At 51.0% G+C, this 27,346-nt stretch overlaps 1 protein-coding gene across 1 annotated transcript; it reads left to right on the top strand.

Moving 5' to 3' along the window:
• The first annotated feature begins 379 nt into the window (after positions 1-379).
• TNIP2 (TNFAIP3 interacting protein 2) lies at positions 380-25,918 on the top strand. Its single transcript, XM_043906008.1, has 6 exons — positions 380-810; positions 22,022-22,309; positions 23,729-23,818; positions 24,166-24,414; positions 24,783-24,902; positions 25,308-25,918. Exons 1-6 carry the CDS (start codon positions 532-534, stop codon positions 25,569-25,571), a joined length of 1,290 nt encoding a protein of 429 aa, XP_043761943.1. The 5' UTR covers positions 380-531; the 3' UTR covers positions 25,572-25,918.
• The last annotated feature ends 1,428 nt before the right edge of the window (positions 25,919-27,346 follow it).

The following is a 27,346-nucleotide window of genomic DNA, read 5'->3' as shown; positions in this document are numbered from 1 at the left end:
GGCGGGTGGGGACCCCGGCGGGTGGGGACCCCGGGCGTGGCCAAGGTCCGGGCGGCAGGCGGGGCCCAGATTTCCTCGAGGGCGGGGCCTGGAGACTCGGCGGGGAAGGGACCAGGCTCTGCGTTTGGGCGGGGCCTGGCGGCTCGGCGGGAGGCGGGACCACGTTGCCCGTGGGGGCGGGGCCTGACGGTTTGGCGGGAGGCGGGGCCAGGCTCTCCGTGGGGGCGGGGTCTGCCTCTCGGCGAAGGCGGGACCACAGTGTCCGCAAGGGGCGGGGTCTGGCGGCTCGGCGGGAGGCGGGGTCAAACTCTTCGTGTGGGAGGGGCCTGGCGGCTCGGCGGGAGGCGGGGTCAGACTCTGCGTGGGGGCGGAGCCTGCCTCTCGGCACTGGGCGGGCTCGGGATCTCCGCGGAGGGCGGGGCGCGCCGGGAAAAGTTCCGGGAAGGTGGGCCGCCCCCCACCGCCACCCTCGGCCCAGACCCGGCGCGGAAGTTGCCGGCGGTCCGCGCCGTCCCGGCCAGGTCCGCAGCCATGTCGTCCGGGGATGCGGAGTCCGCGGGGCGACAGGGCGCCCCAAGCGCGGCTGCCGCGCTTTGCGGCCTGTACCACGAGGCGGGGCAGCGGCTGAGGCGCCTGCAAGACCAGCTGGCGGCCCGGGACGCCCTCATCGCGCGCCTCCGCGCCCGGCTCGCCGCGCTCGAGGGGGACACGGCACCGTCGCTCGTGGACGCGCTGCTGGAGCAGGTGGCGCGCTTCCGGGAGCAGCTGCGGCAGCGGGAAGGCGGCGCCGCGGAGGCCGCGCTGCGCCAGGTGCGGGGCGGCGGGGCCAGGCTTCCCGGGGGCTTCCCGGGGGCGCGTGTCCCCGGAGGGTGCGTGCGGCCGTCGGGCGTGAGGAGTGCGTGGCCTGCCGCGGCTGAGCCCTTGTGTCTGTGGGGTGCTGCGCGGTGCGCGCCGCGAGAGGTGTAAGGGCTGTGGGTCGTGCCGGGTTCTGACGTGCGTGTGCGCGTTGCGTTCTGAGGGGTCCGCACCCGCGTGGGGTCTGAGGGCTGTGTCTGCCGGTGTGAATTCTGAAGGGATGTGTGTGCTTGTGTTGGGTTTTGAGGGGTCTGACCCTTGTTGCGTTTGAAGGAGTGTGTCTTGCTCCCTCAGGTTCTGAGAGGTGTGTGTCCCTGTTGGTTGTGAGGGGTGTTTGTCCTGTCTGATTATATGGGACGTGTGTCGAGTCGATTCTGAGAGGTGTGTGCACGTTAGTGTGTGTGTGGTGTTACCATGTGGGGCCTGAGGGGTGTGTGTCCATATTGGTTATGAAGGGTGTGTTTGTTTCAGCGTTGGTTCTGAGGGGTGGTTGTGACCATGTTGGGTTCTTAGTGTTGTGTGTGTGTGTTATTTCTGAGCTGAGTGTGTCTTGGCTTCTGGGGGATGGTGTGCCTTTGTGGAGTCTGATGGTTGCGTCCTGAAGGTTCCGAGGAGTGTACGCCCATGTTGAGGCCCCGTATGCTTGCGCCTCTCTTGGGTCCTGCGGGATCTGTGCTCCCGGGTTAGTTAAGGGGTGTGTGTCATTCTGGTTCTGAGCGGTGTCTGCCCGCGTTGGGTTCTGCGGGTTTGTACCTTTGGTTGTGCTGAGTGGTCTGCTCCCTGGTTGGCTTCTGAGGGATGTGTGTGCCTGTGTGGTTCTGAGGCTTGTCATTGTTGGGCGTGGATCCGCCCATTTTGGTCCTGAAGGGTATGTGTGTCTGTGTTGGTTTTGAGGAGTGTGTGTTTCTATGTTGGGTTCTGGAGGGTGTGTATGTCCATTTCTGTGCCTGTGTTAGTTCTAAGGGTTGTTGTGTCCCTGTTGTTTCTTGGGTGTGTGTTGTACTAGTTTGAGTGATCTGCTCCCCTGTTGGGTCTGAGGACTGTGTCTACCCCGGCTTAGTTCTGAGAGGTGTTTGTACTTGTATGGATTCTAAAGGATGTGTGTCTGTACCAGGTCTGAGTGGTGTGTGTGTGTGTTGATTTTGGGTGCTCGGTGTGTTTACCCCTACTGGATCTGAGATGTGTGTGTGCGCCTGTGTAGAGTCTGAGGGTGTGTCTGCTCCTGTGGTGGGTTCTGAAGGGTAATGTTCCCTGGTTGTGTTGAGGGGTGTGTGTACATGTGTTAGTTTTGAGGGTTATGTGCTCATTTTAGATCTGAGGGCTGTGTGCCTGTGTTGTGTCTGAGGGTTATGTGCGCCCATGTTAATTCTAGGGAGTATGTGGTTGTGTTGTTTTTAATTAAGTTATTTAACATTTATTTTTAATTGGAGGATAATTGCTTTACACTATCGTGTTGATTTCTGCCATATATCAACATGAGTCAGCCATGGGAATACATATGTCCCCTTCCTCTTGAACCGTCCTCCTACCCCCCACCCCATCCCCCCTCTCTAGGGTGTCACAGAGCACTGAATTTGAGCTGTGTTATAGAGCAACTTCCACTGTAAAATAGTGGCTGTCTGTTTTACACACGGTAATGTATATGCTACTCCGAATCCATCCCACTCTCCTTCCCCCTCGTGTTGGTTTCGAGGTGTGTTTGTACCTGTTGGTGTCTGAGCGGTGTGTGTGTGTGTGAGACTAGGGTCTGTGGGTCGAGTCTGTGTTCTGAAGGGTTTGTTCCTGTGTTGGTTTTTGATGGTTTGTCTGCATTGGTTCTGAATGTGTGTGTGTGTCCATGGTGGGTCTGACGGGTGTGTGTTCACGGTGGGTCCTAGGAGTCTGTGTCCGTGTTGGCATTGAGGGCTGTGTTTCCTAGTTGTGTTCTGAGCGGTGTGTGCCCGTTTTTGGTACAGAGAGTATTTGTCCGTGTTGGTTCTGAGGTGTATGGGCCCTCATGTTGGATCTGAGGAGTGTGTTTCTGTGTTGGGTTGATGAGTGTGTGTTTGTGTTGTGTCTGAGGGTGTGTGGCACATATTGGATCTCATGTTTTCGCTCCCATGTCCAGTTAAGGAAAGTGTGCTGTTTCGGTTCTGAGGAGCGGAGTCCTTGTTGGTTCTCAGGCATGTGTGTGCCCGTGTTGTGTCTGTGGGTAGTGTCTGAGTCATTCTCAGTAGTATGTCTGTCTGTGTTAGGTGTTAGTGGTGTGTGTGTGTTGGCTCTGAAGGGTGTCTGCTTGTGCTGGGTTCTGAGTGGAGTATTCCCATATGGGTCTGAGGAGTGTGTTCATCTCTGCTGGTTTCTGAAGCGTATATGTTCTGAGTGGTGTGTGTGTCTGTGTGTGTGTTTTGAGTTCTGAGGGGTGTGGGTGCTCATTTGGGCTCTGAGAGGTGTGTATGTGTGTTAGATTCTGTAGGTTGTCTTGTCTGTGATGGTTTTGAGGGTTGTGCGTGTGCCGGTATTGAATCTGATGGTTGTGCACCGGCTGAATTCAGAGGGGTCTGCTCCCATGTTGGGTCTGAGGGTGTGTATCTGTATTGGGTTGTGGGGTGTGTGCCTGTGTGGTGGTATATGAGGCATATGAGCACTTGCATTTGGTTCCCAGGGGTGTTTTTACCTGTGTTGGGTCTTGGGTTTGTGCCCGTTTTAGGTTTTGAAGGAGGCATATGCACCATCAAGTCTGAGGGGTCTGTTGCTGTGCTGGGTTTTGAAGTGTGCGCGCCCACAGTGGGCACTCAGGGGTGTGTGTGTGTCCATGCTGGGTCTGAAAGGTGTGTGCCTTTGGGTTCTGAGGGGTGTGTGCCTGTGTTGGGTCTTAGGGATGAGTGTGTGTGCACATGAAAGGTTCTATGTGTGTGTGTGTGCACGTTGAGCTCTGCGTTGTGTGCACAGACACGGGGCTCGGGTGTGTGTGTAGTACTTGACTCTAGGCTCCTGGTGCGTGTGTTGTGTCAGGTTCAGGGCCGTGTGAGCCCTAATGTCCTGGACCCTTGTAGCCCCAGTTGTGAATGTATCTTTCAGTAGTAACACCTCTGCTCTGCTGGGAGTGATGGCAGAGGGGGAAGCTGCCAGTGTCTGAAAACAGACTTAAATCCTTACTTTCTCACTTTCTTATCCTTGTCATTGATATTATGTCTGTCTGCATGAAATATCATTAAATACCCAAATCAGGAGCAAGAGTAATAGTATTCTCCTACACCAGCTGTTTGGAAGTGCCACAGACATTTTGGTGAGCTCTGATCTATTATCCCATTTGGCACATCACTATTATCCAGGTTTTCCCAGGAAAGAATCTAGGTCTGCAAAAGAGGATTTTTTTTTTTTTTTTCAAAAGAGAATTTTTACTGCCAGGCTTGGCCCTGCAGCCAAGAGTGAAAGACAGACATGCCTTTTTTTTTTTTTCTTTTTATAAAAGTAATTTTGAATATCTGAGCAATTGAGGAAAGAGTAAAGAATAAGATAGCCACCGTAATGGCACCGCAGAGAGATAGCAAGCGCTAATCTCTTGGCATGCCTCGTCCCTGGTTTTCCTTTAACTATAGGGTTGGTATACATTTGGCATGGTTGAATTCATGCTGTCTTCTACAGTTTTACTTAATATCATGTGGTTTGCTGAAAGTTTTACTTTCCTTTAGGGTTTTCAGGATTCCTTAACAAAAGAAACAAATTGTTACACAGACAATGCACTGTTCAGTTGCTGCAGACCCGCTCTTTGTTTCACTTTGTGAATCATGAGACTTCTTGGACCCTGGGGGCTAGCCAGACCTGCAGGGTCTCAAGAGATTCCAAGACCCTCTCTCTGTTGTATCTGAAGTACCACTTGATTTACTGGTAACAACCAATGTGCTGGGGGTAGGCACGTCATCCAGGCAGTGACCAAGCAGGTCAGAGGCTTGCTGTTCCGCATCTGAAGCCTGGACAAGACTACTTCCATTTTAATTTCCCTAACATCATGATGTCAATATTTTCTTGTCTGCATCGTTTTAGATGCCTTTTGGAGGTAGATGTCTTCCCCAGTCCAGCTCTCTCCCTCTTCCTGGGGAAGGTGGGTTGTAACTCATCAGGGTAGCAGGAAGTCACGTGGTCTGCACCACTGACCTTATGCTGTGGACACCAGGAGCTACAGATGGGTATAGAGTGGGGCCCAGAGCCCATCACTCCCAGAGCAGGATTCTGCTGGCCACAGTGCTCAGTTGCCATGTCTTCCCAGCATCCTGTGGCCCCCAGCCTCTAACCAAAGCTCAGATAGAATCCGGTCTGTAGTTCTAGTACTCCTGGCCCTTTTACCTATGACATGTGCGTTTTGTTTCAGGATTTTAAATTATTTAAGGAGCAGTGAAATGGTCTGGTGTCTTATGGAGTTGTCCGTTTGTTGCTTACCCCTGCATATCTCTGGGGCTGGTCACAGAGCCTGTGGAAGGATGGAGAGGGGTACGCCTCCCGGAGGCCCCAGGCTCACTGAAGTGACTGCAGAGTGAAGGCGATGAGAGGAGTTGGTTGGCTCGCTCGTCTCATCAGTGGCCATGTCAGCCAGGTGCTTCAGAGCAGAGCGGGACCGCGTGAGCCAGGCCGGTGAGGACCGAGGGCTCCCAGGGAAGACGCTGAGGCTCCCAGGTGTGGAAGGATGGCCAGGTGGTCAGAGCATCTGTGGCCAGGCTGTAGCCCGTGTGTGGTGGGGCCAGATCAGTCTTGAGAATTCTGATCTTTTTTGCCGCCACAGTGGGGCTCAGAGCATACCTTATTTGTCACACGAGGCCTGGACGGATGACTGCATAGCTCTTCCCGGTTAAGACTTTCTGGAATAATGGTGCTGACTCACTGTGCGGCCTGTGATTACTCAGCCCTGTCTCATCACTGCCTGGGTGCTAGCCTCATGGGCCCTGCTTGGCCCTGGTATGTCAGCTTGCGCCGTTCCTTCTGCTGTGCTGTTTATGAGTGGAGTAGTGTACACTCTTTAAAATAGGTTATATTAGGTTTTGTGTGTATGTATTCGGTGTGTGTTTCTTTCTTTTTTTTTTTTTTTACCATCTATCTCCATACCTCTTTTAATCTTGTGTAACAAACTCTATATCCATCAAACAATAATTTCCAATCTCTCTATTTTGTCCCGCCCCATCCCACTAGCAACCACCATTTTACTTTATCTCTATGATTTTGGCTACTGTAGATACCTCCTATAAATGGAATAATAATCTTTTCATGACTAGTTTATTTCACTGAGCATGATGTCCTCGAGGTTCATCCGTGTTGTAACATGTGTCAGAATTTCCTTCCTTTTTCAGGCTTCATTAAATGTATATACCACATTTTGCTTTTGTCTGTTCATCTGTTGCTGGACACTTGGGGTTTCTTCCATGTTTTAGCTCCTACAAATATCACTGCTGTTATGACATAAGTGTGTAAATATCTCTTTGAGATCCTGCTTTCAGTTCTTTTGGGTCTTTATCCAGAAGTGGAATTGCCAAATTGCTGGATTGTGTGATATTTCTATTTTTAATTTCTTGAGGGACTTCCATACTGTTTTTCCACAGTGGTTGTACCATTTTACATTCCCATAAACAGGGCAGAAGGGTTCCAATTTCTCCACATCCTAACCGACATTACTATTTTCTGTACTTTTGTTAGTAGGCAGCCTAATAGGTGTGTGGTAATTTAGTACAAGGGCTTCCCTGGTGGCTCAGTGGTAAAGAATCCACCTGCCAGTGCAGGCGACGTGGGTTTGATCCCTGGGTAGGGCAGACCCCCTAGAGAAGGAGACGGCAGCCCACTCCAGTGTTCTTGCCTGGGACATCCCGTGGACAGAGGAGCCTGGCGGGGTGCAGTCTGTGGGTTCACAAAGAGTTGGACGTGACTGAGCAACTAAACAATAAGAACAATTTAGTACAAAATTATTGTAGTTTTGATTTGCAATTCCTTATAGTGATAAGTGACTTTGAGCATCATTTCGTGTCCTTATTAGCCATTTGTATATTTTCTTTGAAGAAATGTCAAGTCCTTTGCCCAGTTTTAAAGATACTCACTTAGTTGGTCGCATTAGGTCTTAGTCGCGGCATGCGGGATCTTTGTGGCGCACGGGCTCTCGTCGCAGCTGCGGCACACAGGTTCTGCGGGTGTGGCTCGTGGGCCTGGCTGCTCTTCGGTGGGGTCTTAATTCCCCAACCAGGGATTGTCCCGGCGTCCCCTGCACCACAGGGTGGATTCTTAACCACTGGACCACAGGGAAGTCCTTGCCTGTTTTTGAACTGGGTTATTTTGTTGAATTTCAGGAGTAATCTATATGTGCTGGATACTAATCCCTTATCAGATATATAATTTGCAAATATTTCATCTCATTCTGTAGGTTGCCTTTTTGCTCCATGCTGCTAAGTCACTTCAGTTGTGTCCGACTCTGTGTGACCCCATAGACAGCAGCCCACCAGGCTCCCCTGACCCTGGGATTCTCCAGGCAAGAATACTGGAGTGGGTTGCCATTTCCTTCTCCAATGCATGAAAGTGAAAAATGAAAGTGAAGTCACTCAGTCGTGTCCGACTCTTAGCGACCTCTTGGACTGCAGCCTACCAGGCTCCTCCATGGGATTTTCCAGGCAAGAGTACTTGAGTGGGGTGCCGTTGCCTTCTCCAATGGATAGTGTCTTTTCCTGTGCAAAATTTTTAAACTTTGATTTAAAAAATTGCAAATCTGTCTGTGTTTTCTTCTGCTACCCGTGCCTCGGGTACCCAAGAAATCATTGTCAGATGCAATGTTATGAAGATTTTGCTGTATGTTTCTTCTAAGAGTTTTATAGTTTAAGGTGTTACATTGAAGTCTTTGGTCCATTTTGAGGTAATTCTCATGTATTTTTAAAAAACTGTTTATTTATTTTTGGCTGCAGTAGGTCTTTGCTGCTGTGCATGGCTCTGGCTGCGGTGAGTGGACTTCTCATTGCAGCGGCTTCTCTTGTTGTGGAACAAGGACTCTGGCGTGTGCAGGCTTCGGGAGCTGTGGCCCGTGGGCTTAGTCACTCCGCATTGTGTGGGTTCTTCCCAGACTAGGGATCGAACCTGTGCCCTCTACATTGGCAAGTGGATTTTTAATCACTGGCCCACCACACAAGTCCTTGTGTATGGTTTTAGATAAAGGTCCAACTTCATTCTTTGGCATGTGGATATCCAGTTTTCCCAGCACCAGTTTTTGAAAAGACTGTCTTTTCCCCATTGAAAAGTCTTAGTACCCTTCTCTGGAGAAGGAAATGGCAACCCACTCCAGTGTTCTTGCCTGGAGAATCCCAGGGATGGGGTCGCACAGAGTTGGACATGACTGAAGTGACTTAGCAGCAGTACCCTTCTCAAAACCACTTGTCTATGCAGGGGTATTTCCGGGCTCTGTATTGTTTTCATTGGTCTCTATGTTTGTCTTTATGTCAGTGCTGCACTGTTTTGATTACTGAAGCTTTGTAGTAAGTTTTGAAATCAGGAAGTGTTTTTTTTTTTTTTTTTTAAATATTGCTTTGGCTATTTGGGGTCCTTCCAGATTGCATATGAATTTTACAATCAGTTATTCTATTTCTGCAAAAAAAGAATCATTGAGATTTTTCAGTTTTTGTCTGGTCTGCACAGCTCGCAGGTTCCAAAGCTCCAAAGAATAGCAGGGAGAGAAAAGAAAGCCTTCCTCAGTGATCAATGCAAAGAAATAGAGGAAAACAATAGAATGGGAAAGACTAGAGATCTCTTCAAGAACATTAGACATACCAAGGGAACATTTCATGCAAAGATGGGCACAATAAAGGACAGAAATGGTATGGATCTAACAGAAGCAGACAATATTAAGAAGCAGTGGCAAGAATACACAGAAGAACTATACAAAAAATATCTTCATGACCCAGATAACCACGATGGTGTGATCGTGCCAATCATGATGGTGATAGAGCCAAATATTCTGGAATGCAAAGTCAAGTGGAAGTATCACTACAAACAAAGCTAGTGGAGGTGATGGAATTCCAGCTCAGCTATTTCAAATCCTAAAAGGTGATGCTGTGAAAGTGTTGCACTCAGTATGCCAGCAAATCTGGAAGACTCAGCAGTCGCCACAGGACTGGAAAAGGTCAGTTTTCATTCCAATCCCAAAGAAAGGCAATGCCAAAGAATGCTCAAACTACTGCACAGTTGTACTCATCTCACACGCTAGCAAAGTGATGCTCAAAATTCTCCAAGCCAGGCTTCAGCAGTACATGAACTGTGAATTTCTAGATGTTCAAGCTGGATTTAGAAAAGACAGTGAAAGTGAAAGTCACTCACTCGTGTCCAACTCTTTGCAACCTATACAGTCCATGGAATTCTCCAGGCCAGAATACTGGAGTGGGTAGCCTTTCCCTTCTCCAGGGGATCTTCCCAACCTAGGGATCAAACCCAGGTCTCCCACATTACAGCTGGATTCCTTGCCAGCTGAGCCATAGGGAAGCCCAAGAATACTTGAGTGGGTAGCCTATCACTTCTGCAGTGGCTCTTCTGAACCAAGGAACTGAACTGGGGTCTTCTGCATAACAGGAGGATTCTTTATCAACTGAGCTATCAGGGAAGCCAGAAAAGGCAGAGGAATCGGAGATCAAATTGCCAACATCCTTTGGATCATAGAAAAAGCAAGAGAATTCCAGAAAAACATCTGCTTTATTGACTATGCCAAAGGCTTTGACTGTGTGGATCACAACAAACTCTGGAAAATTCTTAAAGAGATGGGAATACCAGACAACCTTCCCTGCTTCCTGAGAAATCTGTATGCAGGTCAAGAAGCAACAGTTAGAACCAGGCATGGAACAACAGACTGATTCCAGATTGGGAAAGGAGTACGTCAGGGTTGTATATTGTCACCCTGCTTATTTAACTTATATGCAGAGTACATCATGTGAAATGCTGGGCTGGATAAAGCACAAACTGGAATTAAGATTTCCGGAAGAAATATCAATAACCTCAGATATGCAGATGACACCACCCTTATGGCAGAAAGCAAAGAGGAACTAAAGAGCCTCTTGATGAAAGTGAAAGAGGGGAGTGTAAAAGCTGTCTTAAAACTCAATATTCAAAAAGCAAAGATTATGGCGTCCGGTCCCATCACTTCATGGCAGACAAATGGGGAAACAATGGAAACAGTGACAGACTTTTATTTTCTTGGGCTCCAGAATCACTGCAGATGGTGACTGCAGCCATGAAATTAAAAGACAACTGCTCCTTGGAAGAAAAGCTATGACAAACCTAGACAGCTTTAAAAAGCAGAGACATCACTTTGCCAACAAAGGTCTGGATAGTCACAGCTATGGTTTTTCCAGTAGTCATGTATGGATGTGAGAGTTGGACCATGAAGAAGGCTGAATGCCAAACAACTGATGCTTTAGAACTGTGATGCTGGAGAAGACCCTTGAGAGTCCCTTGGATAGCAAGGAGATCCAACCAGTCCATCCTAAAGGAGATCAGTCCTGAATATTCACTGGAAGGACTGATGCTGAAGCCAAAGATCCAACACTTTGGCCACCTGATGCAAAGAACTGACTGATTTGAAAAGACCCTGATGCTGGGAAAGATTGAAGGCAGGAGGAGAAGGGGACGGCAGAGGATGAGATGGTTGGATGACATCACTGACTTGATGGACATGAGTTTGAGCAAGCTCTGGAAGTTGGTGATGGACAGGGAAGCCTGGCCTACTGCAGTCCACGGGGTCGCAAAGAGTTGGACACAACTGAGCGACTGAGCTGAACTGCACAGCTTGCGGGATCTTAGTTCCCTGACCAGGGATTGAACCCGGTCCACAGCCGTGAGAACACTGAGTCCTAACCACTGGATTGCCAGGGGATTCCCTGGGATTTTGATAGAGATCACATTGACTTTGTAGATCACGTTGAATAATGACAAGATTAAATTTTCTTATCTTTGAACATTGGATATATTTCCATTTATTTATGTCTTCTTTAATTTTTTGGGGAGACATGTTGTGTGGCATGTGGGATCTTAGTTTCCGATCAAACCTATACCCCCTGCACTGGGAGAGGGAGTCTTAACCACTAGACCACCCTAGAAGTTCTTCTTTAATTTCTTTCAGTAATATTTTATAGTTTTCATTGTACAAGTCTTTCACCTCCTTGATTAAATTAATTCCTAAGTATTCTTTTTGATGCTGTTTTAAGTGGAATTGGCTTTGTAATTTTCCCCCCAGATTCTTCATTGTTAGTGTATCGAAATACAGCAGTGCATGGTTTTCATGTGTTCATTTGTATCCTGCTCAATTGCTGGATTCATTTATTCTCTCCAACAGGTGTGTGTGTGTGTGTGTGTGTGTGTGTGTGTGTGTGTGTGTTTGTATGTGCATGTGTGATCTTAAGAGTTTTCTATATATATCTGCCAACATATCTGCCAACAGGTATCATTTTACTTTCTTTCCAATTGGATGTGTTTTGTTTTTTTTCTTGCCTAATTGCTCTGGCTAGAATTTCCAGGACTATGTTGAATAGTAGTGATGAAAGCCAGTATCCTTGTCTTGTTTTTTTTTTTCCCTTGTCTTGTTTTTGATCTTAGAGGAAAAACTTTCAGTCTTTTACCATTGAGTATGGTATTTGCAGATGGTGACTACAGTCATGAAAGTAAAAGACACTCCTTGGAAGCAAAGCTATGACAAACCTAGACAGTGTATTAAAAAGAAGAGACTTTTTACTTTGCTGAAAAAGGTCTGTATAGTCAAAGTTGTGGTTTTTCCAGTAGTTGTTTATGGATGTAAGAGTTGGACCATACAGAAGGCTGAGCGCTGAAGAACTGATGCTTTCGAATTGTGGTGCTGGAGAAGACTCTTCAGAATCTCTTGGACTGCAAGGAGATCAAACGAATGAATCTTAAATCAACTCTGAGTATTCATTGCAAGGACTGATACTGAAGTTGAAGCTCCAATACTTTGGCCACCTGATGCGAAGAGCCAACTCATTAGAAAAGACCCCGATGCTGGGAAAGATTGAGGGCAAGAGGAGGAGAAGGGAGTGACAGAGGATAAGATGGTTGGATGGCATCACGGACTCAACAGACATCAGTTGAGCACACTGGGAGATGGGTTGCAAAGAGTTGGACGTAACTTTGCCACTGAACAGCAACATGTTATTTGCTGTGGGTTTTTCATATGATTTTTGTTATGCAGAAGTCGTTTCATTTTGTTCCTGTGTGTTGCGTGTTTTTATTATGAAAGTGTTGAATTTTGTCAGGTGCCTTTCTGCATCACTTGATATGATCATATGTTTTCTTCCCCTTCCTTGTAATAATGTAGTGTCTTACATTGATCAATTCCTTCCTCCCTCCCTTCCTTTTTTTGATGAAATATGTTTGTGAACGTAACCACAGCAGAGTACTGTTATTACCTAAATCTACATGTAACAAATGTGATGAAAAATGTCGTGATTAGAAAAGATTAATAATAGCACTCTCATTTCATTGCAAGGAATTGATGCTGTCATAGATAGAAAACAAACATGAAACACAATTTCGTTGGAAAACCTCATTCTCATATTGTTATTGCTTATTAGATATTAATCAACAGTTACTTAATTGTCTTCAGATATGGTGTGTGAACTTGGAGGAGGGCATGGCATCCCACTCCAGTGTTCTTGCCTGAAGAAGCCCATGGACAGAAGAGCCTGGTGGGCTACAGTCCATGAGGTCACAGAGAGTGAGACGTGACTGAGTGAGCATGCGTGCATGCACTTTATTGAGAATTTTTGCATCATTGTTCATAAGGGATGTCTTTGTCTGGCTGCTGACCTCAGAATAAGTTAGGAAATGTTCCCTCCTCTTCAGTTTTTTGGAAGAGTTTGGGAGGAATTGGTATTATTAATATTTCTTATTTAAATACTGGATAGAATTCACTGATAAAATATTCAGTTTCAAGACTTTTTTTTTGGTAGGGAGATATTTTTAAAAAATAATTTCTTTTTGGCTGGCTGGGTCTTCATTGCTGTGCGAGCCTTTCTCTAGCTGCGGAGAGCAGGGGCTACTCTGCCGCGGGGCGCGGGCTTCTCAGCATGTGGCTTCTCTTTAGGAGCACGGACTTCAGGCACGTGGGCTTCAGTCGTTGGTGTTCCCGGGCTCTGGAGCACAGGCTAATAGTTGGGGTGCACAGGCTTAGCTGCTCTGCAGCATCTGGGATCTTCCGTGATCAGGGTTTGAACCCGTGTCTTCTGCACTGACAGGTGGATTCTTTACCATTGAGCCACCAGGGCAGCCCTGTGGGCAGATTTTTGACACTGATTCAGTCTCCTTACTATTGATGGTTAGATGTCTGTTCAGTTTTTGTTTCTCTGTGATTTGGTTTTGGTAGAAATTGTGTTTCTAAGAATTTGTTTCATCTAGATTATCTGATTTTCTGGTTTATAGTTCATAGTACTCATTTGTAATCATTTTTATTTTCATAGAATTGGCAGTAATATCTCTGCTTACATTGCTGATTTTAGTAATTAGTGTCTTCTTTCTGTTTGTAATCTGTCCGGCTAAACTTTTATCCATTTTGCTGATCTTTCTGAAGAACCAACTTTTGGTTTCATTGATTTCTCTTATAGTTTTTCTGTTCTCTATTTCATTTATCTCTGCCCTAATCTATTTTTCCTTCCTTTTGCTAGCTTTGGATTTAGTTTGTTCTTTCTTTTCTAGTTCCTTAGCTTGTAAAGTTGTATTGCTGATTGGAGATCTTTCTAAGTTTATTGTTGTTGTTCAGTCACTGAGTCATGTCCAACTCTTTGTGATCCCATGGACTGTAGCACACCAAGCTTCCCTGTCCTTTACCATCTCTTGGAGTTTGCTCAAATTCATGTCCATTGATTCGATGATGCCATTTAATCATCTCATCCTCTGCTGTCCCCTTCTCCTCCTGCTCTCAATCTTTCCCAGCAACAGGGTCTTTTTCCAGTGAGTTGGCTCTTCGCATCAGGTGGCCAAAGTATTGGAGCTTCAGCATCAGTCCTTCCAATGAATATTCAGGATTGATTTCCTTTAGGATTGACTGGTTTGACACTCTTTGCTGTCTAAAGGACTCTTAAGAGTCTTCTCCAGCACCACAGTTCAAAAACATCAAGTCTTTGGCGCTCAGCCTTCTTTTTTTTTTTTTTTTTAACCTGTTTTCTTATTTTATTAAATCTTACTAGTATTCCTTAAGGAATAAACACACAGGTGAGTAGGCTATAGTGAAGAAATCTTTTCATAAGAAAGTTAAGACATTAAAAGATATTTCCAGGTATTATCTTCAGTGATGTTTCTTACCTTTTTTCTGGGACTCCAGGTAATATTCAGCCCCTACAGCTACCACAAATGCAGCAAATCCCCTCATGAATCCTTTTTTTTTTTTTTTTTTACATGAATCCTTTTAATAATGCTCCAACAAAGGAAATGTTATTTGCAAAGCCACCCTGTATCTCCAAGCTTCATTGCAGCCCCATGGATCCCTTAGTCCTCGTGCAGCCAGTTTCTCCTGGACAGTTTCCAATGGTGTCCCTTCTATCTTCCATTGTTTATAATCTGGAAGTTCCATTTTACTAGGACCATGTTCATGTCCATGTCCATGGGCCATGTTGTTTCGTTACTTGCTTTCTTCAGACAATTCTTTAAAACTGCAGAATTACTGTGGTTAATATATATGGATCACATGAATTTTTTCTGACAGCAGTCTGACCTCTCAGGACACTGCGGCGCTCAGCCTTCTTAATGGTCCAGCTCTCACATTCGTACATGACTACTGGAGAAACCATAGCTTTGACTATACACCCACCGTAGAGCCGCCTGGTGGGTGATCCACAAACGGGAGAACAATTATACCAAAGAGGTTCAAACACTGTTGGAAAAGTTCTAGGGGCCACAACAGACTTCCCAACCTGGCGATCCGGCAAAGGGACTGGCTTCCCAGGGAATCTGATCTTGAAGTCAGCGGGATGTGATTACAGAACTTCAAAGGACTGGGGAAAGAGGCAAAACCTTGTGTGCGCCAGGACCCAGGAGAAAGGGGCAGTGACCCCCCCAAGAGCCTGAGCCAGACTTGCCTGGGAGTGTGTGAGCGTCTCTGGCAGAGGCGTGGGCCGACGTGGCTAGCTGTGCGCTCGGGGGCACCGGCAGCAGCAGTCCCGGGAGGCGCGGCCTGCTGGCCTCAGCCCTCTTGGCGGAGGTCCCCATTACCCCTACCATAGAGCCTACAGCCTGCAGTACAGATGGTGACTCTAGGACTGGACTGCCTCAGGCCAAACTACAGGGAAGAAGCACAGCCCCACCCGTCAGCAGAAAGTTGGATTAAAGATTCGATGAGCATGGCCCTGCCCACCAGAGCAAGACCCAGTTTTCCCCACAGCCAGCCCCTCCCATCAGGAAGCTTGCACAAACCTCTTATCCTTCTCCATCAGAAGGCAGACAGGATGGAAAACACAATCACAGAGAACTAACCAAAATGATCACATGGACCACAGCCTTGTCTAATTCAATGAAACTATGAGCCATGCTGTGTAGGGCCACCTGAGACGGATAGGTCATGGTGGAGAGTTTTGACAAAATGTGGTCCACTGGAGAAGGGAATGGCAAACCACTTAAGCATTCTTGCCTTGAAAACCCCATGAACAGTATGAAAAGGCAGAAAGATACGACACTGAAAGATGAACTCCCCAGGTTGGTAGGTGACCAGTAATATTACTGGAGAAGAGCAGAGAAGTAGCTCCAGAAGGAATGAAAAGGCTGAGCCAAAGTGGAAACAAGGCCCAGCTGTGGATGTGTCTGGTGGTGAAAGTAAAGTCCAGTGCTATAAAGAAAAAGATTGCATAGGAACCAGGGATATTAGGTCCATGAACCAAGGCAAATTGATTTACCTTGGTCAAACAAGAGTGAAATTGGCATTTTAAGAATTAGTACACTAAAATGGATGACAATGGGTGAATTTAACTCAGATGACCATTACATCTACTACTGTGGGCAAGAATCCCAGAGAAGAAATGGAGTAGCCCTCACAGTCAACAAAAGAGTCCGAAATGCAGTACTTGGGTGCAATCTCAAAAATGACAGAATGATCTTGGTTTGTTTCCAAGGCAAACCATTCAGCAGCACAGTAATCCAGGTCTATGCCCCAGCCACTAATGCAGAAGAAGCTGAAGTTGAATGGTTCTATGAAGACCTACAAGACCTTCTAGAACTAACACCAAAAAAAGATGTCCTTTTTATCATAGGGGACTGGAATGCAAAAGTAGGAAGTCAAGAGATACTTGGAGTAACAGGCAAGTTTGGCCTTAGAGTACAAAATGAAGCAGGGCAAAAGCTAACAGAGAACGCACTGGTCATAGCAAACACCCTCTTCCAACAACACAAGAGACAACTCTACACATGGACATCGCCAGATGGTCAATACCAAAATCAGATTGATTATGTTCTTTGCAGCCGAAGATGGAGAATCTCCACACAGTCAGCAAAAATAAGACCAGGAGTTGGCTGTGGCTTCCATAGTGAGTTCCTTGTTGTAAAATTCAGACTTAAATTGAAGAAAGTAGGGAAAGCCACTAGCCTATTCAGGTATGACCTAAATCAAATCTCTTATGATTATACAATGGAAGTTTGACAAATAGATTCAGGAGATTAGATTTGATAGACAGAGTGCCTGAAGAACTATGGACAGAGGTTCTTAACATTGCACAGGAGGCAGAGATCAAAACCATCCCCAAGAAAAAGATATTCTACAAGGCAAAATGGTTGTCTGAGGAGGCCTAACAAACAGCTGAGAAAAGAAGAGAAATGAAAGGCAAAGAAGAAAAGCAAAGCCATCTGAATGCTGAGTTCTATAGACTAGTAAGGAGAGATAAGAAAGCCTTAAGTGAACAATGCAAAGAAATAGCGGAAAACAATAAAAAGGGAAAGACTAGAGATGTCTCCAAGAAAAGTAGAAATAGCAAGGGAACATTTCGTGCAAACATGGGCACAATAGAGGACAGAAACAGTATGGACCTAACAGAACTACAAGAGGTGGCAAGCATACACAGAAGAACTACACAAAAAAGGTCTTAATGACCCAGATAACCATGAAGGTGTGATCACTCACCTAGAGCCAGACATCCTGGAATGCGAAGTCAAGTGGGTCTTAAGAAGCATCACTATGAACAAAGCTAGTAGATAGAGGTGATCGATTTCCAGCTGAGCTATTTCAGATCCTAAAAGATGATGTTGAATTGCTGCACTCAATATGTCTATAAATTTGGAAGACTCAGCATTGGCCACAGGACTGGAAAAGGTCAGTTTTCATTCCAATCCCAAAGGGCAATGCCAAAGAATGTTCAAACTACCGCACAATTGTACTCATTTCACATGATAGCAAGATAATGCTCAAAGTCTTTCAAGCTAGGCTTCATTCAACAGTACGTGAACCAAGAACTTCCAGGTGTACAAGATGGACTTAGAAAAGGCAGAGGAACCAGAAATCAAATTGCCAACATCAATTGGATCATAGAAGAAAGCAAAGGAATTCCAGAAAAACATCTGCTTCATTGACTATGCAAAAGCCTTTGACTGTGTGGATCATTCTTCAAGAGATGGGAATACCAGACCATCGTACCTGCTTCCTGAGAAATCTGTATGCAGGTCAAGAAGCAACAGTTAGAACCGGACATAGAACAACGGACTGATTCCAAATTGGGGAAAGAGTATGTCGAGGCTGTATATTGTCACCCTGCTTATTTAACTTATACGCAGAGTCATCATGAGAAACGCCGGGCTGGAGGAAGCACAAGCTGGAATCAAGATTGCTGGGAGAGATATCAATAACCTCAGATATGCAGATGACACCACCCTAATGGCAGAAAGCAAAGAGGAACTGAAGAGCCTCCTGAAAGTGAAAGAGGAGAGTGAAAAAGCTGGCTTAAAACTCAACATTCAAAAAACTAAGATTATGGCATCTGGGTCCCATCACTTCATTCATGGCAAATAGATGGGGAAACAATGGAAACAATGAGAGACTTTATTTTTGGGGGCTCCAAAATCACTGCAGATAGTGATTGCAGCCATGAAATCTTTTAAGACACTTGCTCCTTGGAAGAAAAGCTATGACTGACCTAGATAGCATATTAAAAAGTCGAGACATTACTTTGCTGACAGAGGTTCCTGTAGCCAAAGCTATGGTTGTTCCAGTAGTCATGTGTGGATGTGAGAGTTGGACCATAAAGAAGTCTTGAGCGCTGAAGCATTGATACTTTTGAACTGTGCTGTTGGAGAAGACTCTTGAGAGTCCCTTGGACTGCGGGGAGATCCAACCGGTCAATCCTAAAGGAAATCAACCCTGAATAGTCTTTGGAAGGACTGATCCTGAAGCCGAAGCTCCAATACTTTGGCTACCTGATGTGAAGAACTGACTCACTGGAGGGCCGGCCTGGTGCTGGAGGGCTGGGTGCCGGGAGGAGGTACTCATGCCCGCTGGCCAGGTCCAGAGAGAGGCCTCTTTTCCTCCTTCAGCCCAGTGGTGAGGTCATCAGGGCCGAAAGGAAGGATGAAGTAGTGGCCTTTCAAGAACGGGCCTTGCCCGGCTTGGCTGTGACGCCTGTGAGGTCAGAGGGCAGTGAGGTGCGATGGGCTGATGGCGCGCCAGCGCCGGATGCCTTTGGGCAAGATCCCCGCTGGCAGGGTTGATCCGCTGATGCTTCTCACACCCGCTATCGCCAGTCCTGGTGCTGGACGTGGCCCATCTGCCAGGGCCTGACCTCACTTCCTCGCCCGCCGCCCTCTCGGGCACCCGCTGTCCCCTCACCACCTTCACGAGTGAGTCCCTGACGTGGAACAAGGACTCAGGGCAGCACCTTCCCCGAGGCCTTTGCCAAGAGAGCCAGGCGGGCTCATTCTTCTAATGGAGTTTCCCTTCCTTCCTGTCTTTCTTGTCACTTCTAGAGCAAAGTCTGAGGAAAACGGGGAAAAGAGTCCTCTTTTTTTTTTTTTTTCCCGTGCCCTTACCTGTACCGAAAAGAGTCCTCTTAAAATCCCCTGAGGGAGCTCTCTGGTGCTCCAGTGGTTAGGACCCTGCGCGTTCACCGCCAAGGGCCTGGGTTCGATCCCTGGTCAGGAAACTGAGAGCCTGTAAGCTGCGTGGAAAAATTTCCCCAAGAGAAAGAGGACAAGGCTTTCGGAGGATTTTCTGGTCACCTGGTTAGATGCTGCCATCACGTGCTGGGCTTATCCGTGGATGGGGCGTCACCGATGCTCAGGGAGCAGCTCTCGCCTCACGGACGTGGGTTTGGGCCCAGGGAGGGACCCAGAGCCTGGCCGTGCTCCTGAGTCCCCCAGTTGTTTAATTTTATTGAGGTATAGCTGATTTAGTGTTTCATTAATTCCTTCTATACAGCAAAGTGAGTCCGTTACACATACATATATAACTGTGTATGTATATGTATATGGGTCTGTGTTAGTCGCTTAGTCGTGTCTGGCTCTTTGCAACACCATGGACTGTAGCCCACCAGGGTCCTCTGCCCGTGGGGTTTCCCAGGGAAGAATACTGGAGTGGGTTGCCATGCCCTCCTCCAGGGCGTCTTCCTGACCCAGGGGTTGAACCCAGGCGGGTTCTTTACCGTCTGAGCCACCAGGGAAGCCCATACATGTGTGTGTGTGTACATAGTATATGCTCTGTTTCGTATTCTTTCCCTGTGGTCTGTCACAGGATATTGAACACAGTTCCCCGCGCGGTCCAGTAGGGCCTTGTTCGTTCATTCTCTGTGTAACAGTGCGCGTCTCCTAACCCCAGACTCCAGCCCAGCCCTCCCGCACTCACCTCGCCGCTTGGCGACCATGAGAGGGTCCTCCGCGTGTCAGTGTTTCTGTGTGGTGGGTTTGTGTCATACTGTAGGTCCCACGTAGAAGCGATGTATGGTCTTTGTCGCTCTGTCTTGACTTAATTTTTTTTATTTTTATTTTTTTCTTTCTCTGTCTTGACTTTAGTATGATAACCTCTAGGACCATCCCATCAATTCCTCTTTTTTTTTTTTTTAATATTTTATTTATTTAGCTGTGCCAGGTCTTAGGTGTAGCATGTGGGATCTAATTCCCTGACAAGGGATGGAACTCAGGCCCCCTGCATTGGGAGCTTGGAGTCCCAGCCGCTGGACCAGCAGGGAAATCCCTACAGTCACTTCCTAGCCCTGGGCTTAGGCAGACCCAGCCATGAGACTTGGAGGGATGTGTCCCGTGGCTGTGTTTGCATAAGGGCACGCCAGCTGGAGGTGTGTGCTTGGTCAGTCTGCTCTGGTGTGAGGCTCCAGGCTGTAGTTGAAAAGAACAGGCAGGTTGTGTGCTGCTGTGGGACACATTATTTTACCGAGGAGCAGAAAAGCAGGGCACCAGGACTGCCATCAGGCCCGTTAGTGTAAGAATACATGTGCCACACACGCGTGTCAACACCCTGGCAAGACCCCTGGCCGGATTGTGAGTAGTGGTTGCCTCTGGAGAGTGTAGCTGGCTGCTGGGGAAAAGGAAGTTTTAATTTATTTACTTCTGCACGTTTTTGCTTTGTTCTAAAGCCCTTAGGAGAGTGCTCATTGAGGCTTGCACCCCGTGGTGGGGAGGTTCTGGGTCCCTCGTGTGAGTGTGTGAGCGGGTGAGCGTGAGTACTCCGATGCGCCCTGCCACGCCCCTCCATGCATGCTCAGGCTCCACCCTGGCTTTCCAGAAGCTGTTTTCTCACGTGTAGGATGGACTGGCTCCTCCTGCTTCACCTCCCTTACGTACTCATCATGGTGGAGATTACTTTGAAAGTGGGACAGCACAGAACCAAGTGCAGAACCCAACTGGGGGCGCTTAAAAAGCCAGTGGTAATTTGAAGGACTTTGGTCGAGGATATTCGTTTCCCAGAGCTGCTCTAACATAAGCTGGGCAGCCTAAGGCAATAATAGACAGGCTTCCCTGGTGGCGTTGGAGGTAAAGAACCCACCTGCCAATGCAGGAGACACAAGAGACTTCGGCTCGATCCCTGGGTGGGGAAGACCCCCTGGAGGAGGGCACGGCAGCCCACTGCAGCACTTGTGCCTGGAGAACCCCATGGACAGAGGAGCCTGGCGGGCTGCAGTCTGTGGGGTCACAGAGTCGGACACGACTGAGCAGGCAGAGCACAAAGGCAGCAGATACTTGATCTGCTCTAGAGGCCAGAAGCCCTGCATCAGGGTGTGGGCGAGGGGCCTTCTCTTCAGCTTCCAGTGGCTGCTGGCATCCTTGGTGTCCACTGGCTTGTAGACACAGCACTCCAGTCTCTGCCTTTCGTGACACGTGGCCTCTTCTGTGTGTCCATACTTGCCTCTTATGAGGACACTGGATGTTGGATTAGGGTCCATCTAATCCAGCGTGCCTTCATCTTAACTAATTACATCCTCACAGACTGAACAGCTCTTTGGAAACAGCTAAATGAAGTCACGTTCCCAGGTGTCGGGGTGAGAATGTGGGCATGGCTTTGGGGGCTGCCCACCGCAGGGGAGTTTCTGCTCTTTCAAGAGGTTTGGGATTGCCACACTTAGTAATTTGATGATGTAAAATCTAACATTATGAGTTTGCTCTTGCAAACAGAATTTTAGATGATGTTTCAGATAGAACTTTTGGGGCTGAAAACTCCTGAGTTAATCATCCATCCAGAAGCCAGCCTCCGAATGAACGTGTTTGAACGTGTTTGTTACCTACAGATGGGCATCTGTGCCTGACTGTCTTCTGCTTTGTGACCATTTATTTCTGATGTTGCTTCTTTCAGTCAGATCAGTTTAGTTCAGTCGCTCAGTCGTGTCTGACTCTTTGCAACCCCATGGACTGCAGCAGGCCAGGCCTCCCTGTCCATCACCAACTCTCAGAGCTTGCTCAAACCCATGTCCATGGAGTCAGTGATGCCATCCAGCCATCTCATCCTCTGTCGTCCCCTTCTCTGCCTTCAACCTTCCCCAGCGTCAGGGTCTTTTCCAATGAGTCAGTTCTTTGAATCAGGTGGCCAGAGTACTGGAGTTTCAGCTTCAGCATCAGTCCTTCCAATGAATATTCAGGACTGATTTCCTTTAGGATGGACTGGTTGGATCTCCTTGCAGTCCAAGGGGCTCTTAAGAGTCTTCCTAAGAGTCTTCTCCGGCACCACAGTCAGATCAGTTGTGCTTTTAAATCTTCCCCTTAGGAAATTGAGAGACTCTCGGAGCAGCTGGAGGAGAAGGAGCGGGAGGCACAGCACCTCCTGAGCCAGCCGGGCCTCGAGCGGGAGAAGGAGCTGGCCCTGCTGCGGAGGAGCGTGGCGGAGAAGGAGCGGGCCCGGGCCGCCAGCCACGTCCTCTGTCGCTCCCTGGCCGACGAGACCCACCAGCTGCAGCGGACCCTGGCCGCCACGGCCCACATGTGCCAGCATCTGGCCAAGTGTCTGGACGAACGCCAGGGGGCACCGGGGGCCACGGGGGAGCAGAGCCCTGAGGTAGGCCCTGGGATCAGCAGGCCTCCCCTTGCGCCTCGGGGAGGGTCTGGGCTGTCCGCCCTCTGGGGATTTCCTCGAGGACGGTGGGGCTTGCAGAATGTCCCCCGAAAGCCGACCTGCAGCTCCCCCGGGCCCCATGGGGAGGTGGCCCTGTGGTCTCCCCAGCCTCGGCGGAGGTCAGAGCAGCAGGGCCGGGCGGGGCAGGAGGGGTGTCCTGAGCGAGCGCTGATGTGTGCAGTGGCCGGGTGCCCACACTCCAAGCACTGGGGGGCCTCTGGTCCAGCGGGGCTGTCCGCTCCAGCGCGGCCTGGCCCCGACGGGGCCTCGGGCCTGGGCAGGGAGGACACGGGGCCCCACTTGGTGCTGGGCCCCCTGCCTGGCGCTACTTGGGATGGGGCCCGTGGGGGAGAGCAGTGCGGGTGCAGGGGAGCCGGTGGGTTTCAGCATGAGGAAGCCCCCACCGGAGAAACCAGGGGGCTCCTCCGGGGGCTGTCGGGAGCGGGGCCTGCTGGGTCCTGGTGGTGCAGGGGGCTGTGACAAGTTGGCTGAGAAGCGCGCCCTGGGTGTGGGGCGGTGGGGAGGAGCCCTGCAGCCCCCTAGCAGCAGCTCTGCGGGGCGCGGGGGAGGGCCTCCGTCTGAGAATCCCCATCTCCTGGGGGTGGATCCCAGGAAAAGGGAACCTCAGAAAGAACACGGCACATTTGAGAAACCAGAGTGCTCTCTGGGCAGGCCGTGCACTCGTATGATTCTGAGTCACAGGGCCCTTTCTCTCTGGGGATCTGAAAGCCTGTCGTGGTTGGCCTGGGCGCGCCTCGGCCGAGGCTCTAAGCCGGCGTCATTTCTCAGCACAGGTCTTGGCCGAGTCAGCGGGGTTTCCCGAGCCCGCCGGGTTAGCACACGCAGTTCCTTTGTCATTCGAGGGGAATTCTCACAATAATGTCACTGCCATCCATCCGCTTTGTTAAATGACTGAATTTCTGATGGCCTTTCGATTAGCCCCGCCCACCCTGCTGGGGCTGGGTCAGCACGCGGGCTCTTCTAGGCGTGAATCCCGCCAGCCTCGAGAGCCCCGGGGAGGTTGTCGTGGACAGTCAGCGCCTGAAGCTGACCGTGGTCATCTGGACATGACACACCCGAAGGGAGGGGCCTGCTCCTGGCGGCCGGGGGCCCTGGGCCGGGAAGTTCTCTGGTCACAGCGAGCTCGGCTTCCTGCCCCCGCTCCGCCCCGGCCCTCAGCCCTGTGACGCTGGGCGGTTTCCTGCGTGAGGTGGGCTTGGGCGGCCCAGGACCACCCTCCCCTCGGGAAGTGCCTGTCCTTTCCTGTCTCCGTCACACCTGCCCCAAGGCGGCTGCAGGGCCGTCTGCGACTCGGTGCCTGGAAGGTGCGGTCACACGGGGTCTGGTCCCTTTCTCATGCAGCCCGAGTGTGCGGACGGGGACGCCTCTGTGCACGCGGTGGTTGAGAAGTTACGGGAGGAGAACCGGGTGCTGAGGCAGAAGGTGACTCACGTGAGTGTCTGAGATCTGACTCGGGCCTAGCGCCCTGCGCGGACTGCCGGTGAGGGGTCGCCCCTGCCCAGAGGCCGCTTCGGCTGATACACAGGGTCCCCAAAGGCCCGACACGTTTGCCCAAAAGGACGTGTTGAGCACGCCTGGTTGTCCTCCACCCCCAAGTTAATTCGCGTGTTGCTAAATGAGGTGCAGGGATCACTGTCAATCCAGCGTTCAAGCAGCGACTCCGCCATCACGCGTCCCGGTGGCACCCCCCCTCCTTCCCCCGACTGGGCGGAGCCGGCCTCCACGTGCGGATGGGCCTCGTATGCCGGTCGGGCTCGAGGCCACTTTCCGGCCCCCAGGTGGAGGACCTTAACGCGAGGTGGCAGCGCTACGACGCCAGCAGGGACGAATACGTGAGGGGGCTCCACGCGCAGCTGAAGGGCCTGCAGGCCACCCCGGAGCCCGAGCTGATGCGGAAGGAGGTCTCCCGGCTCAACGCGCAGTTGGAGGAGAAGATGGATGACTGCGCGGAGGCGCGGAGGGAGCTGGCGGCGGCGAAGAGCGCGAGGGACGCGGCGCTGGAGCGCGTGCAAATGCTGGAGCAGCAGGTGCGGCGGGCCGTGGGCGCCGGGGGGCGGGGCCTCCTCGCCTCCCGGGGGCGGGGCTTCCTCCTCCTGACGGGATAGGCGGACAGGCTTCCTCTTCCTCCTGACGCTGGGGGGCGGGGCCGCCACCTCCTGACGGGATAGGCGGACAGGCTTCCTCTTCCTCCTGACGCCGGGGGGTGGGGCCGCCGCCTCCTGACGGGATAGGGGGACGGGCTTCCTCTTCCTCCAGACGCCGGGGGGCGGGGCCTCCTCGCCTCCCAGGGGCGGGGCTTCCTCCTCCTGACGGCATAGGGGGACGGGCTTCCTCTTACTCCCGACGCGGGGGGACGGGGCCGCCGCCCCCTGATACGGGCGTCCGCTCTCCGCAGATCCTCGCTTACAAGGACGACTTCACGTCGGAGAGGGCCGACAGGGAGCGGGCGCAGAGCCGCATCCACGAACTGGAGGAGCAGGTGGCCTTGCTGCAGCGCCAGGCGTCCTGGAGACAGGTACAGCTGGGATCTCCTCGGGCCCGGGGCGGGGGTCGTCTTCGTTTCTCCGTCATGCACTTCGAGCCCTTCTGCGGCTGCCAAGACCTTGGTTCCGGTTCCGCGCTGGGCAGGGCCGCCGAGCCCAGCGCCCGCAAACCTCCCGGTGGCACGTGTGCGTGCTTGGAGGGTGGCATCTGCCGGCCTGTCCTGGTCTCGCAGCCCCTCCGTGCTGCGGGTGGCCCCCACGTGGGCCTCTTCCCTCGTGGGCACAGGCAGGAGGTCCGGACCCCTCAGTCGTCCTCGGCACGTCCTCGTTCGGGCCTCGGCACCAGAGTGAAGGTGCGGGTCCCACCGGACGACGAACGGGGCTCCAGACGCTGGAGCCGAGACCAGCCTCGGGAGCGGACTCCTGCCTTTTCCTAGGATTCGCGCGAGGCAGCCTCCTGTCGGATTCACACGGGGAGCAGATCTCCCAGATACTTAGAGACCGACGCTTCGGAGCCTGTGGCGGCCGGTGGCCGGAGGCCTGGGACGGGATCCCAGTGGCTGGACCTTCCCGCAGAGGGCGGGTGCTCGGGAGTGACCCAGAGAAGCCAGGGGGACCTGCAGTGCCCCCACTGCCTGCAGTGCTTCAGCGACGAGCAGGGCGAGGAGCTCTTCAGGCACGTGGCCGAGTGCTGCCAGTGAGCCCGGTGGCCCGTGGTGGGCGGGCCCTGCATCAGGATCGGGGCCCCCAGCACAGGCTGGGGGTGCTTCTGAGCCTCCTCCTCGGCCGCTCTTGGGTCAGCAGGAGCTTGCGGCGGGGCTGGCGGCAGAGGTAGGGGTTGGAGCTTCTAGCGCGGAGCTGGCCTCCCAAGCAGCCAGGCCGAGGCCATGAGTGGACGGCCGTGGGCCAGCACGTGCCGTTGCCCCCCGGGTGGCGTGGAGCCGAGCCCTGAGCTGCACTGAGACACGCAGCTGGTGTCCGCCACGCCCCCAGAGGCCGAACACTGATCATGTGACCTTTCTGTAATAAAGGAACTTGCTAAGCGCTGCTCGGAGTGTGTGTTGGGGGCTGGGACGCAGAGGCCTGGCCGCACTCCACCGGGGCCTGAGAGCTGCCGAGGAGACACGCCTGCGGGCTGTTGCCTGTCAGGGCCTCCAGAGCTGTGTGGTCCAGCGTGGGCCCAGCCCAGGTGGGAGTCGAGGACGGGCTGAGCGCAGAGCCCTGCAGGGAGTGCGGGGCCACGGGGCCTGTCACCCCGCAAACCCTCAGGAGAGCCAGGAGGCTGGGGTTCCTCTCGGCCTTAGTGCGGGCGGGGAGGCGGCACAACAGCGGGGGCCACAGCTGGGATCTGAACCCCGCCACTGGCCCCCCGGCCCCGGCCCTGCTGTGCGGTCTGCGTGAAGCAGCTGCCGCTGCGCGGGTGCGTGCTGGCCCGCCCACCTGGAGTGCCTGCGCCCTCCCTCTCAGGTTCTGCCCTCCTCCGGGGGTAGCTCAGGTGTCGACCCCTCCGTGGGATTCCCCACGCCCCCCGGTGTCCAGGAGCCTGACTGGAAGCCGTCGGTCTTGAGCGTCACGGGGAGCCTCCATCCTCAGGAGCTGGAGGACCTGGCAGACACCCAAGCACTTCTTGCAGAGAAAGGAGCCACAGGAGGGGAGCCCTCAGATCCTTGGCTGACCCCTGAACCGGGCGGGCTGAGAGTAAGACCCCGCGAATCCTGCGGCAGGGACGGGGCTGGCAGGCGGGGCGCAGGAGCAGAGGTCCCGGCAGCCGTCCCTCAGGGTTAGGGGCGGCTACATACCTCGGCTTTCCTTTGAAACCCTCAAGGGGCCACATTTTAGGAGTAAAGTTGACATCTTAGGGCAAAACCAAAACATCCCACTCTTCCAGTTAGCCAACCAGTAATCTACTGGCCTGCTGGACAAAACCCATCTTTCTTCAGACACAGGTAACAGAATCCACAGTCCCATATACAGTAACAAGTTCAGGACATGTGGGGGAAAAGGCATAGTGAAGATACAGCCACACAAACACAGGCGAACCAGATATTTATGCAGACGGTACTAAAAGAAATATGAATACTATGGAGAGTGTTGAGGCTGGTCAGAAGTACTTCTGGGTAAAAATACAGAAAAATGTGCAGAGCATGGGGATGAGTAGACACGGATGAGTACTGATTGTTTAAAACAATAATGTCTTGAAGGTTTTCAGACACACAAACAACCATAACTTTCTAGGTGGCGGAGCACAGTGCTTAAGCAACTTACACAGTTATAAGGTTATAAGGTTTTTGCACTGATTTACAGTAGTCTAATAAATTACAGGAGCATATTATAATCTCTAGGGTAACCATCTAGGGATGGAAATACTTAATTAAAAAGTTATGGAGGGATTTCCCGAGCAGTCCGGTGGTGAAGACTCTGTACTTAAGTATTTATTTGGCTGCCCTGGGTTTTAGTTGCAGCACCGCAAGGTCTT

This window comes from Cervus elaphus, chromosome 6 (assembly GCF_910594005.1).
Source record: "Cervus elaphus chromosome 6, mCerEla1.1, whole genome shotgun sequence".
NCBI lineage: Eukaryota > Metazoa > Chordata > Mammalia > Artiodactyla > Cervidae > Cervus > Cervus elaphus.
Note: the sequence above shows the minus strand (reverse complement) of the source record. Positions and strands in the feature narration are given on the sequence as shown.

Coding starts and splice junctions, on each gene's coding strand:
- TNIP2 (XM_043906008.1), top strand. CDS start 532: ATGTCGTCCGGGGATGCGGAGTCCGCGGGGCGACAGGGCGCCCCAAGC. Junction 23,819..24,165: donor TGAGGCAGAAGGTGACTCAC/GTGAGTGTCTGA, acceptor TCCGGCCCCCAG/GTGGAGGACCTTAACGCGAG. Junction 24,415..24,782: donor TGCAAATGCTGGAGCAGCAG/GTGCGGCGGGCC, acceptor CGCTCTCCGCAG/ATCCTCGCTTACAAGGACGA.